This window comes from Panthera onca, chromosome D3 (assembly GCF_046562875.1).
Source record: "Panthera onca isolate mPanOnc1 chromosome D3, mPanOnc1 haplotype 2, whole genome shotgun sequence".
Classification (NCBI taxonomy): Eukaryota; Metazoa; Chordata; class Mammalia; order Carnivora; family Felidae; genus Panthera; species Panthera onca.
Window position 1 is genome coordinate 76,765,298 of NC_138350.1, and position 12,464 is coordinate 76,777,761.

General features: G+C 56.0%; 1 protein-coding gene across 1 annotated transcript; it reads right to left on the bottom strand.

The window, feature by feature from the left end:
- Positions 1–2,853: 2,853 nt before the first annotated feature.
- On the bottom strand, positions 2,854–7,738 carry RAX (retina and anterior neural fold homeobox). Its single transcript, XM_060613978.3, has 3 exons — positions 7,236–7,738; positions 6,673–6,926; positions 2,854–3,745 (listed from the first exon to the last, which is right to left on the bottom strand). Exons 1-3 carry the CDS (start codon positions 7,522–7,524, stop codon positions 3,251–3,253), a joined length of 1,038 nt encoding a protein of 345 aa, XP_060469961.2. The 5' UTR covers positions 7,525–7,738; the 3' UTR covers positions 2,854–3,250.
- Positions 7,739–12,464: the final 4,726 nt, after the last annotated feature.

Below are 12,464 nucleotides of genomic sequence, written 5' to 3' on the forward strand. Positions count from 1 at the left end.
TGACTGAATGCAGTCAACCCGAATGAGCGTCTGCCTCGAGACCCAGGCCGCTGTGCTTGGGCGGCAGTGTCTTTCCTCCCCAAACCCTGTAGACCCACTCCCACCTGGTTCTCGCTCCCCTTCGGGGGACACTGGAAGCTCTCCGCGGCCAAACCCGCAGCCTCATCACGGAAGGCTCAGGAACCATTTCTCGAGCGCAGGAGACCCCTTCCCCGGAGTCCCGGAGGGACTCGTGCCCGCCCCAAATCAGAGCCGGCACGATCTAGCTTCGGAAGCCCGGGCTCCACCTTGGCCAGCGCCTGCGCAAAGTGTTTTCTGCAGCCGGGAACTCGAGCAGCTTCCCGTGTTTCGGGGTCGTCTGGGGCTTAATGTTCTTTAGCGAAAGTCATTCTCACCTCCAGCCTGAGTTAAGTCCTGGCTTCCCACTCCTTCTGCACCTCTACTGCTGGAGCTCTTAGGCTGCCCCCAGGCATGGGGGTGAGAGGGGCGCTGGGGCTGATGGAAGCCCAGGAACGACCCCTCACACCTCAGGACCTTAATTCCCCAAGTGGCCTAATGAGTTGTTCCCGGGAATCGAAATAGGAGCGCTTACTCAGCAAGTGTGTCCGGAACAAGTACGCTGTGGTCGTGAACTGACCAGAGCTTCGGGCCTTTCTACTTACAAGCAGTATTCACTGATGCTACCTCCCTGTGCCTCAGTTTCCTCATTTATAAGATGAGGCTAATTGTATCTTCCTCGCATGGTCCCTGTGAGGCTTAAATGAGTCAATCGACGTAAGCTGCTTGCGGGAATGCCGGCCTGTGGTAAGCTTTCAACAATCATTAGCTGTTAGTATTTTGATCATTTTCCAAGGACGTGTCCCTGACGTCCAGGCAGGGCTCACTCTGTTGGTGTCCAAAGAGAGGGTTTAGAATATTCATTCTCACACTAAGTAGTATAAAAGAGGAGAACGAAGTGATGGAAAGGTGCCGATGAAAAAAGAATAGGAAGAAACATAGCATAAAGAGGCAAAATGAGGGGTGCCTGGTGGCTCAGTCAGTTAAGCGTCGGACTTCGGCTCAGGTCGTGATCTCGTGGCGTGTGGGTTCGAGCCCCACGTCAGGCTCTGTGCTGACGGCTCTGAGCCTGGAGCCTGCTTCAGATTCTGTCTCTCTCTCTCTCTCTCTCTGCCCTTTCCTTGCTTGCTCTGTCTCTGTCTCTCTCAAAAAAAAAAAAAAAAAAAAAAAAGAGGCAAAATGAATAATCATGGAAGTGATTCAAGAGAACCAAGGAAGATTTTGGTGATGGGATGGACCGGATCAGGGGTGCCCAGGACCCGGGAAGGAGAAGGGAGGCAGAGCAGGTACTCACCAGGAAAGGTGGGAGTACTCTGAATAAATCATTCCCGGTTAAACAAGGGCATTAAAGGATGAAAGAGAATAGTCCACCTTGAAAGAAATTTACTTACACATTCATCCTGTTTACTTTTTTTTTTTTTTTCATGCCAATGTCTGGCATCACTTGGCCAATCCATTCATTTCCCCCACGACGTGCAGGTGTTACTTCCTACCTCTTGGGCGAAACGACCTCACTGAGCGGCCTGCTATATGCAAGGCACCGCAGGAGGGCCTAGGGGTACACACTCCTGATGGTGCTATAGCCTCTCGGGACCCTCCTGGCAAGGGCTGAATCCCGCGACGACACCCCCTCTACCCCCAGCCCCAGGACAGTCATCGGCTCTCCAAGTTGGTTTCAGGAACCCCAGAGCAGGGATACGGTGGGATCGGAGAGGCGGGATCACACTGTGTAGCGCCTTGTGCGGGGTTTGGTAGTTCACACAAAGCCTTACAGTCCGTCATTGCATGTCTTCCACCTCCCAGGGAGGTAGGTTCATGTCGACAAGGAAAGGGGGCTGGGGTGGCTCACGAACGTGCTAACGAACGGCAAACAGTAGTGGGTTGATGAAGCCAAGGCTCCGGCCGCGTCTTTTCGGGTGCGCTCGGAGCAAGGAGGCCCAGAGGACCTGCGCTCCAGGAATCCGGGTCATTCCCGAGGCGGCCCAGCTTCCAGGATCAACGGCGGATACCGCGGCTGCTCAGGCTGGGAGTCCCGGCCCTCCTTCACCGGGGACCCCCCGAGTACCGCGGATGCTCCGGAAGCTGGGGGGAGACCTCCGGCTTCCCTCTCGCCCCAGAGCCGGCGCCAGAGAACAGCGGACACAGCCCGGGATGTGCCCGGGACACAGTACTTGAGCGCCGCCGCTCACCGGACGAGCATTAAACAGGACCGCGGGCGTTGGGGGTTAGGAGCGACTTGGGGAAGCGAGAGAGGCGCCCGGATGAGAAGAGGAAAAGTCGCTCTGCCCCAGTCTTTGAAGGACTAATGTCATCAGTCCTGGCACCGAGCGCGTGACCCGGACAGCGATCCTAGAGGGGTCCTGGGCGGTGGCGCGCCGAAAAGAGGGGCGGGGCCGACAGGGGCTTTGGGTTTTGCACCTCTCACCCTGGGGAAGGTGATGTAGACGCTTCCTCTTGGGGTCGAGCGTTCAAAGTAGCAGCCGCGGCTGGGCTATTGGGCTACAGAGAGAGGGCCTGGGAACGCGCAGCGGGGTGAGCCTTGGGCTCCTGACTCCCCGAGCCCCACACACTCGCCGCTCCCGCACGCGCCGGGGCAGGGGAGCCCTGGTGAAGGGCGCCGAGTCTCCGCCGCAGCACAGCGCCCCCCGCAGGGGACGCAGGAGGGAGACGCAGCTCCTGCGCAGTCCTCCGCTCCCCGCGAGCCACCCCGCGCGTCCCCGCGGCCCTTCCCGTACCCCCACTCGGGCACACGCGTCTCCCTCCCCGCCACCGAGGCCTGAGCGCCCTTAACCAGAGTCAAACCAAAACAAGGCAACCTTTAATTCTCCTCCCCAGGACTTCAAACTACGCGTACAAACAGTCCCTCGAACTCTATTTCTCGGCCTCCCCGTCCTCCCAGCTGTCGTTTTCTGGGGGTAGCCATGCCGAGGTCAGGCTGAACCCCGAGGGGCCCGGCCGCCTCTCCCCCTCCGGCACCAGGGCCGGGGTGGCCGGAGGGCCTCGGCAGGCCGGGTGGTCAGCCGTCCCCGGCGCGCCGGGGACAGACGCGCGCGTCCCAGAGCCCCGCCTGGCTGCAGCTTCAGACGGCTCGGGAGAGTGACAGTGGGGGACCCCAAGGAGGGAGGGAGGCGCGCGTGCGGCTCCGGGGCGGCTCCCGGGGCGGTGGTCCGGCCCGATGTGGTCCCCGGTGGCCCTAGAGGGCCTGCCACGGCTTCCCGATGGCCTGGATGTGCTCCTTGGCCTTGAGGCGCAGGGCCGCGATGCTGCTGTTGCGCGGGTCCGCCTCGTCCAGCGGGAACTTGTCCCCGAAGCCGGGCGCGCACGGGTAGGCGGGCGGCGGCGGCCCGAGAGGCTGCAGGCCGGGGCCCAGCGGCGGGGAGTTGAGGAAGGGCGGCGGCGGCGGCGGCGTGTAGCTGGCGGGCAGGCTCTGCGCCGGCGGCCCGAAGCCCGGCAGGCTCTGCAGCGCCGTGGCGCCCCCGCCCGGCAGCGGCGACCCGAGCCACGACTCGAGCGGCAGGGCGCCCCCCGCCGGCCCGCCGCCGCCGCCCGGGCCCGTCCCGAGGGGCGCCAGAGCCGCCGAGGGCGGCGAGCGGCTGAAGGACAGGAGGGGCGAGTCTTGCAGCTTCATGGACGACACCTCCAGCTTCTCCTGCCGCCGCCACTTGGCCCGTCGGTTCTGGAACCACACCTGCGGAGGGCAGCACAGCGGCGGTCGGGCTGCGGCGGAGGCGTGGGGACGCGTCCCCGCCCTGCGCCTGGCTGGACGACCCCCTCGCCCCCCGCCCAGGAAAACCCCACCCCTACGCTCTCCTTCCTTTTGCATCCCGTTTTCCCCTTTTTGCCTCCTCCCTCCTCTCAGAGTCTTTGTCTCATCCGTGTCCCGCCCGGGCCCCTGTTTACCTCACCCACAGCTGTGGCTGTATCTGTTTCCCACTCGCGGCACACAGCAGGTGCTCAGGAAAAAAAAGTGAAGTTAACCTTGGGGATCGGACCCAGGATTTCGGAAACCACATGGCACCAGATTTCGGTGACCTGGTGGTTCGCAGCTCCCCTTGGCACTTTGGTTTAGACTTTGCTTCCTCCCTCGATGGTACTGCTCTCGGTGGCTGGTTTCCGCTCAGGCTTTCTGTGCTTGGCCTACCTTTCGGCTCGATTATAAACATATGCATACACAAATACTCTAAGTACCCTAAACTGGCCACACTGGGTGTTAAATTCCATTTCCAGGAATTACCGGTTGTGGTGACTGGTGGAAGCAAGAGGGGGTGTTTTATCCCGAGCTTGAGTTGCTGCTTTAAAAAGATCTTCGTTCTTATTTAATTAGTATCCCTTTAGTATTTCTGATGTTTCTTATAAATTGCTTCCAATGATTACAACAGCTCACGTTTATTATATTTACGTAGACTTTTCGGAGTCAACTTTGACATTACTATAAGATGAGTTCAGTGAGTTCAAGCCTTTCTTTCTTTCTTTCTTTCTTTCTTTCTTTTTCTTCTTTCTTTCTTTCTTTCTTTCTTTCTTTCTTTCTTTCCTTCTCTTCCTTCCTTCCCTCCCTCCTTCCTTTTTTTCTTTACATATAGAAAGTCCACACCAAGAGTGAAGTCTGATCTCTTAATGATAAAATGTCTATTTCTGATTAGGTAAAGGCACAAGAAAAGGTGTGACGAAGGTGTCACCACCAAGTTACCACCCTTGGACACAGAACAGAGAGTTCGTTGGTCTAGTTTAGTAGAGAATCAGAAAGAACTTTGGCCAAACTGGTGGCCTCAGTGATATATTTCTAGAGGGAAATAGGAGAATAGCTGTGACCTCAGAAGGGAGAAGGCAGCTTTGAGTCAGTGGGGGAGGGGACCTCCTAGAAGCACTGAGGAAACAGTCCCCCAGCACCTAGGCGGAGCAGGGCAAGTGTCTGCAAAGTTAGGATTGGGGGTGGGGCGGGGGAGAGAAAAAGAACAAACCCGTAAGTAACCTCGTCCTCTTCCCACAAAAGATTCATCTACGTAGCCGAGGCCCTAATTTCCCCCAGAAACATGAGATAGTTGCTGATAATAGAAGAGAAACATCAACATGGGAAGGGCTCTCATCCCACGGCTTCCTCTAATTCCCTGCAGGCCCCACTCTAGCCCCGGAAACATCAGCTCTAGTCTCCCACCCAGTATTCAAAGTCAGAGAACTAAGGACCCGGACGTCCTTTCTTCTAGGGCTGAGCTGCTGCCCTCCACACAGCTGGAGGCCCACAGTAGACTGCCCCCCCATCTGATTACATCATAGCCATGTGTTAAGAACCCGCCATATGTTGGGCACTGTGCTGGCCCTGTGGTCACAGAGAAGTCGCAGACACCGTTCTCAACAAGCTGATGACTTAAAGGAAGAGCCCAAATCCCTAAACGAATAAAGAGGGAGGAAGGAAGGTAGGACGGAGGTGATGTCAGGTGTGAAGGCGCCCCTGGTTGGAAGACTGTCTCTCCTCTCCTTCATCTTTCACTTGTGTTCTTTTCCTCCCCCTCCCCCACCCTCTTCCCCCCACCCCCCACCCCCACCCCGAAAAGCAGGTGCAAAAATGTCCACACCTTCAATGAAACCATTGCAGCTCGACTGTCCCCAAATTAAGAGAAACAGAAGGGCCCTTGCCATCCTGAGTCACATGAGGGAACTAGTTTTGAAAACCATGATATTTACTCATTACTTGAAACTCCTAAATGAGCAGAAGGGACAAAAGGCAAAAGCTTGGCCCCTTTTACTCTTAAGGTAAGGCGAAAAGCCCCCGAAGGTCTGAATATCTTCACTCCCTGGAAATCTAACTCATCAGACACACGCACAAACCTCATCTTAGTTCCACCGCCTTTCAGATGCAGTGAAATTTGTTCCCAATGACTCCCTTTCAGGCCTCTGCAAAGTCCCCTAATTTGGAAATCCTCCCAGATTTTTCACAGATGACTAGCAAATATTTAAGGCTTTCAAATATTTTAATGATCAGGGATTAAAGATAATTCAGCTTTAATTAAAGCGAAAACCCCTTTACGAGAGAGAGAGAGAGAGAGAGAGAGAGAGAGAGAGAGAGAGAAGGCCTCTGCAGCAGCGGGAAGTTTGGTTGGATGTACACCAAAGAAGCAAAAGTCAGTTTCTGAAACAAATCCACCAAAACCTTCAACTGCAGGCGCCAGGGTCCTTGCAGGCAGACGGGGGCTTTCGTTTCTCAGCAGGGTGAGCGCAGTTACTGAGGAGGTGGCATTCGGGGCCCCAATCCGCCCCCCCTCCACGCTGCCTACATGCCCTCTCTACTCACCGCCGCCCGCCCCAATCCCGGCTGCATCTACGGAACTGTCGCCCTTCATCTTGCCAGCCATCTCTAATACCTCTCTTTAGGTTAGAAGAGAGACCCCCCCCCTCCCCGGCCCAGGGAGGTGCGACTACAAACTGGAACAGAATGACCCGGAGGCGGTCGTGGGGCCCAAGGAAGATCTGCGACGCTCCTTCGAGGCTCTGCGCGAGCGGAGCCGAGGAAGACCAATGGGAAGCGTCCCACGTGAAATGCGTAGACGCCGGGATTCAAGGGAACATTTGGCTGCGGCTTGGGCCTGGGACCCTCCCGGGGACCGATCGGGGGCGCTTTACCTGGACCCGGACTTCGGGTAGGTTGACCTTGCCTGCCAGCTCCTCGCGGCTGTACACGTCGGGGTAGTGAGACTTCTCGAACGCGCGCTCCAGCTCGTGCAGCTGGTATGTGGTGAAGGTCGTGCGGTTCCTCCGGTGCTTCTTCTTGGGCTGCTCCTCGTCCGACAGTTTCGCGTCGCTGGTGGCGGGACCGACCGGCAGCCCTGGGCTCGGCCGCGCCTCCCCAGGCTCCTTGGGGCAATAGGGTCGAGGGGCTGGGACGAAGAAGCCCCAGAAGGTCAGGGACACTCCCCGGAGTATCCCTGGGCCCAGTCGGCCTACCCTGGGACGCCGACAGCGGGACGCGGGCTCCTCCCGGGCGTTGGACCGGGAGGTCGGGGATAAGGCTGCGGGGGGCCTCTAAGCTTTCTCTGAACGCAAACTGGAAGCTTATATACACCCCCAAACCCAATCCCGCGCCCAAATGCCTTAATAAAAGTCGAGGTAGGGGCTCCGTCCTCTTGCAGAGCTCCTAAGTTTGGGCACGCCTCAGGGCCCTTCCGCGGCCGGGGGTGAGCACTCACCTTCGTACTCGGGAGCGGGCACCGGGGCAGGCTGCGCGGAGGGCTCGGCGCCTCCCCCCGGCGCCTTGGGGCAAGCGGCCCGCGCGCCCGGCCTCCTATCCCGCTCCTTCGCTCCCCGAGCGCCCGGCTCCGCCGAGAAGGAACCGAGGATCCCGTCGTCCTTGGTAAATCCCAGGATAGCCTCGATGCTGTGCAGCCGCGAGGTGCTCCCTCCCGGGCTGCGGAGCAGGTGGCCGGCCAGCGAGAAGCTGCCGTCGGCCATGGCGGGGGCGCAGCCGGGCAGGTGCATGGGGAGCGCCAGGAGGCGGGAGGGCGCGGCCCGCGCTCTCGCAGCGCAGCCTGCTCGGGAGACCGAGAGAAGAGGCTCGAAGTCGCCGCTTCCCGGGCACGGCGGTCCCACCCGCGGGGGCCCGACCCAAGGTCAAGCTCGGCGGGCGACGCGGGCCCCGGCTGCGCGCGCTGGAGGCGGGCGAGCGCTCGGCCGGCGGCCGCCGGGGTCTCTGCAGGAGTCTGAAGTTCGGACTCGGGGCAGCCGGGGCTCCGGGTGCTAAAGGCGGCGAGCCCGCGAGCCCTGGCTCCTCCCCTCCCGCCCCGGCCCCGGCCTCTTCCCTCGGCCCCTCCCCCCGCAGCGAGGCGGGTCCTTCCCTCGCCCGCCTCGGGGTCCTCGCTCCGCCGCCCCGGGCGGGGCCGCCGCGCCGAACTTTCCACCCTCCACCTCTCGATCCGCTCCAAACGCTCCACACACAACCCCGAGGGAAGTGCGGTGGGGTGTTTGACGGGCCTGGGGACCCGGCTCTGGGGCCCGCTTCCCCCCGGTCTGGCCTCAACGGGGCCGACGCCCTTTGCCTCACCTTCCCCCACCACCCGGTGGGCTTGCCTCGCTGCTCGGGCTTCCCTCCCCCTTCCCTCCCCCGACCCCAGACTCGCCTCTGCCTTCAGGCACACTTTCCTCCGCCCGGGCAGAGTGCCCGGGGCGACCTTTGGAAAGACAGAGCGTACCGCTTCCAGGCTCTGGGGCGTAGGGAGTCAGTCCACGCACGCTACTTCTCAGTTTGAGTTTTCCCTTCGCCCTCTTTTTATTCCCAAGGGCACTCCTCTTTCGGCTCCGTAGGCCCAAGCCTCGGTCTTCGGGTTTATTTTGTTTGTCGCTATATTTTTAACTACTCCTTCGTGTCTCCTCGGACTCGCGCGGCCGGCAGGCCCCCTCACTCCAGGGCCGAGCCCCAGGAGGCGGTGGGGCCATCTGTGCCTGCACGCCCGGTGACCTCAAGTGCCCCACCGCCCAGCAGGAGGCTGGGAGGCCCTGAGTCGGACACGCCGCCAGGCTCAGGCCCAGTGGAAGACCCAACAGGGGTCCCTCACCCTCGTAGACTGTTCCTGGAGAACCCTCTCCCCACCAAACAATCTGCAGGCCAAGGAGAAGGCCCAGCCTCAGGCTGGCTGGAGAAGGACCCTCGTCTGGGGTGCAGGCCTCTCACGTCCTGGGAGGCGGGGGTGGGGTGGAGGGTGCGGTTATAGGCGGAATCTGCTGCATGCATGTCTTTCCACTTGGGGAGCCCCACGGGGCCTCCGTGGCGCAAACTGGAATGATGGTTACTGCAGGCAAGTGTTTTTTCACATCCGCCATCACCGTGGTCGCCACTGATAACCTTGTCACTTCTCAAACCTGATGCCAGACCCCGCACGCCCCGTCCACCTTCGCCAAACTATTGGCAGGAAACGTGAACCCAAATGTTTTCCCAAGAATCTCAGGAACTCGAGATTCGTATTCTTTTTCATTTCCCCAGTTTTATTGCGATATAATTGACGTACAGCGCTGTGTAAGTTTAAGGTGGCCAGTATCATGATGTGACTTACGTTTGTTGTGAAACGATTGCCACAATAAATTTAACATCCGTGGCCTTACAGACACAAAATAGAGTTTCTTAAAATCTCCTCTGTAATAGGGGCTCCGATCTCCACGCAGGGGCATCTCCCCCCACCCCCATGCCCACCGCTAGTTTATTTCTGCTTGCATTCGGATGAGGGGTTACCGCCTCCCTTCCCAGGGTCCCCCACTGACGTGGGCCATGCCAGAACCTCAAAAGAAAAGAAAGGCCAGCCAGGCGCTGGCCTTGAGGAGTTTAACATCCAGCCTGGGAGACGAGACAAAGGAAGAAACAAGGGAGAAAAAAAAACCCACCTATTTTCCAACCCTCACCTTTATTTTATTTTTTTAAGTTTATTTATGTAAGCAACCTCTATACCAAGGGGAGCTGCTCGCTGGTCAGCCAGGCGCCCCCAAAGTCACAAAAGAACATGTGACTATATTAAGGAGCATGGAATGATGAATTGTCTGTGATGGGCATATGGGGTGGTCATTACACAAATCGCTCTATTTTTTTTAGTAGGCCTATAAAAAGGTAAATTAAAATAGCAAGCAGGTGAGTTTGCAGTAGATAGAAATTGAGCTTCGGATTCAAGTGAGAAATTGTGGTTTAAGAGAGAGCTACATTAATGATAATTAATACACACTTTATAGTTTCTGCACGATTCTTTATACTTGTCAGAGCCTTTTCACGGTCTTTACATCACAGGATCCTCGAAACCAAGCGAGGTGAGGGGGACAAATATGTCTGCCCCGTTTTATATTATGTTATTATTAACGATATTTTTTTTTTTAATTTTTTTTTCAACGTTTTTTATTTATTTTTGGGACAGAGAGAGACAGAGCATGAACGGGGGAGGGGCAGAGAGAGAGGGAGACACAGAATCGGAAACAGGCTCCAGGCTCCGAGCCATCAGCCCAGAGCCTGACGCGGGGCTCGAACTCACGGACCGCGAGATCGTGACCTGGCTGAAGTCGGACGCTTAACCGACTGCGCCACCCAGGTGCCCCATTAACGATATTTTTTAATGTTTATTTATTTTTGAGAGAGAGAGAGACAGAGTGCGAGTGGGGGAGGGGCAAAGTGAGAGGGAGACACAGGATCCAAAGCAGGCTCCAGGTTCTGAGCTGTCAGCACAGAGCCTGACACAGAACCCGAACCTACAAACCGAGAGACCATGACTGGAAGTCAGACACTTAAATCGACTGAACCATCCGGGTGCCCCCGTCCCCATTTTATCGAAGAGGAAACTGAGGCTCAACCTGATGCAGCTGGTAAGTGGAGGGGTCAAGACTAGAGCTCAGACCACCTGACTCTTTGTCCAGTGTTTTCTGCCTACCGCTCACTTGTAATAAATGGTGGAGGGTGTGATGTTTATGAGAAGAATAAAAGCACATCTGAGCCCACAGTCTCCATCTTTAATCCTTCCCGGAGACCGAATGCTGCATCTAAGAGGCTGAGATGGTGGCAGCTCAGCCTCCCAGAGAAATGAAGTCAGAGACTGTGGACAGTGGCCTTTGGGCGCTGGTGTCCGGGACTAGCGAACAAATCCTTGAAAGGTTCCCACCACAGTCCAGGCAAAGCCTGCCCCTGGGGCCCTCAGGCTTTCTAGGCTGTCCAAGGCAGTGTCCTCCTAACAGTCTGGTGGCACCCCACAATGTCCCACAGGCCAATTACATAGACCAGGTGACTGAGGTTCTGATGCCTTGGTGACCAGAGGACAGCCACAGGGATAGGAGATTGGTGTTTGCCGTCTCCGCTATGACCAAGAATCCTTTTTATGTAAACTTCCCCAATATTAAATTGATTTCTATAATCGCTGCTAAACAAAGATCGGCAGTGTTTTCTTAAGCTTCTGCCCACACGCTAAGGGGCTTATAGCCTTGTTTTCCAAAGTTAATTCTCTCTGGGACTGCCCAGCTCTCCCTAATAGGTCCAGGTGAGGTTAACTTTTATTTACTGTTTATTTCAGAGTCTTGAGAGAAAAGCAGAAAAGACTTCAACAGCCAGGACTTCGGAGAAACAGGGCAAAGCAGGACAAGGGGAGCTTGGGGCTTCCTTTGTGCAGGACATAAAGAGCTAGTCAATACCCTTGTGGGCACGATGGAGGAGTACTCCAAGCAATCAGCCGGGGGTCATTGTTAGGGGCTAATCTACATGTGTATTTCCCAAGAACTCGATTAGGGAAGATGAATGGACTCGGCCATGTCCCTAATTCTTCTAGCATGAAGCAGCATTTTTTCCAGCAGTTAGGCCCGCTTAAAATCAGCCCAACTTCAGCAAAAGTAAGGAGCCTGCCTTCTGAACTCCACCTCTGTTTAATTCATTAATTCATTAGGTGGATCAAAGAAAAATCCCTCCTCCCAGCCCGCATGGGCTTACACACAGATAAAGCCCCTTTAAACTTGGCATGGCCCAGAGAAACATTTCCAGAAGTGAGGAGAGTGAGGGTGGTCGGGGGCTTGGGAGGGTCTTCAGAGTGGGAGGTTCCGGGTGATGTGGGAAGGACAATATCGAACAATAATTGGAGGAGGAGGGGGGAGATTTTGAGGAGAAAGGGAATGGGGACAGGCCAGCGGGAAGACAATGAAAGCTAAATGTAACCAGCAATTATGGGAAGTTGTAGGCCAAAGTGACTCCTTTATCTTGGATGCATGCGCGGGGACCCATGTCTGGAAGCATTCTAGGCGGACTGCCTCCCCCAAAACACTCTTTCGAGCAGTGCACATTTGAGGAGTGAGTTCCCTGGGCACTGGGTGAGCAGGTGGCCTGTGCGCACGGCGAGCTAATGGCATTTGACCCTAGCCTCTAGTAATTTCACATTGAAGCGATGTTTTAGGTTGCACTTCATAAAGTGCATGAAGCCACCGCTATCATCTGGATACTGACTGTTCCCTTAGTGGATGTATTTTTATCCCGGAATAATTCCACTTGTCTTGGACCACACTGGAGGACCATCTCCCCTGCTAGCTCATACACGGTCTTTCAGGGAAGGCAACTTCACTTTAGTTGTAGCCCAAACTCATATAAACATGAAACACGCGTGCGCACACACACACACACACACACACTGAAATTCACTGAAATTCAACACTGAATTCACACACGCACTGAAATGCAACAAATTATATACATATATATGAAATTCACTGAAATTCAACAATGAATTCACACACACGCTGAAATGCACAAATTATATACATATATATGAAATTCACTGAAATTCAACACTGAATTCACACACACGCTGAAATGCAACAAATTATATACATATATATGAAATTCACTGAAATTCAACACTGAATTCACACACACGCTGAAATGCAACAAATTATATACATATATATGACAAATCATATAT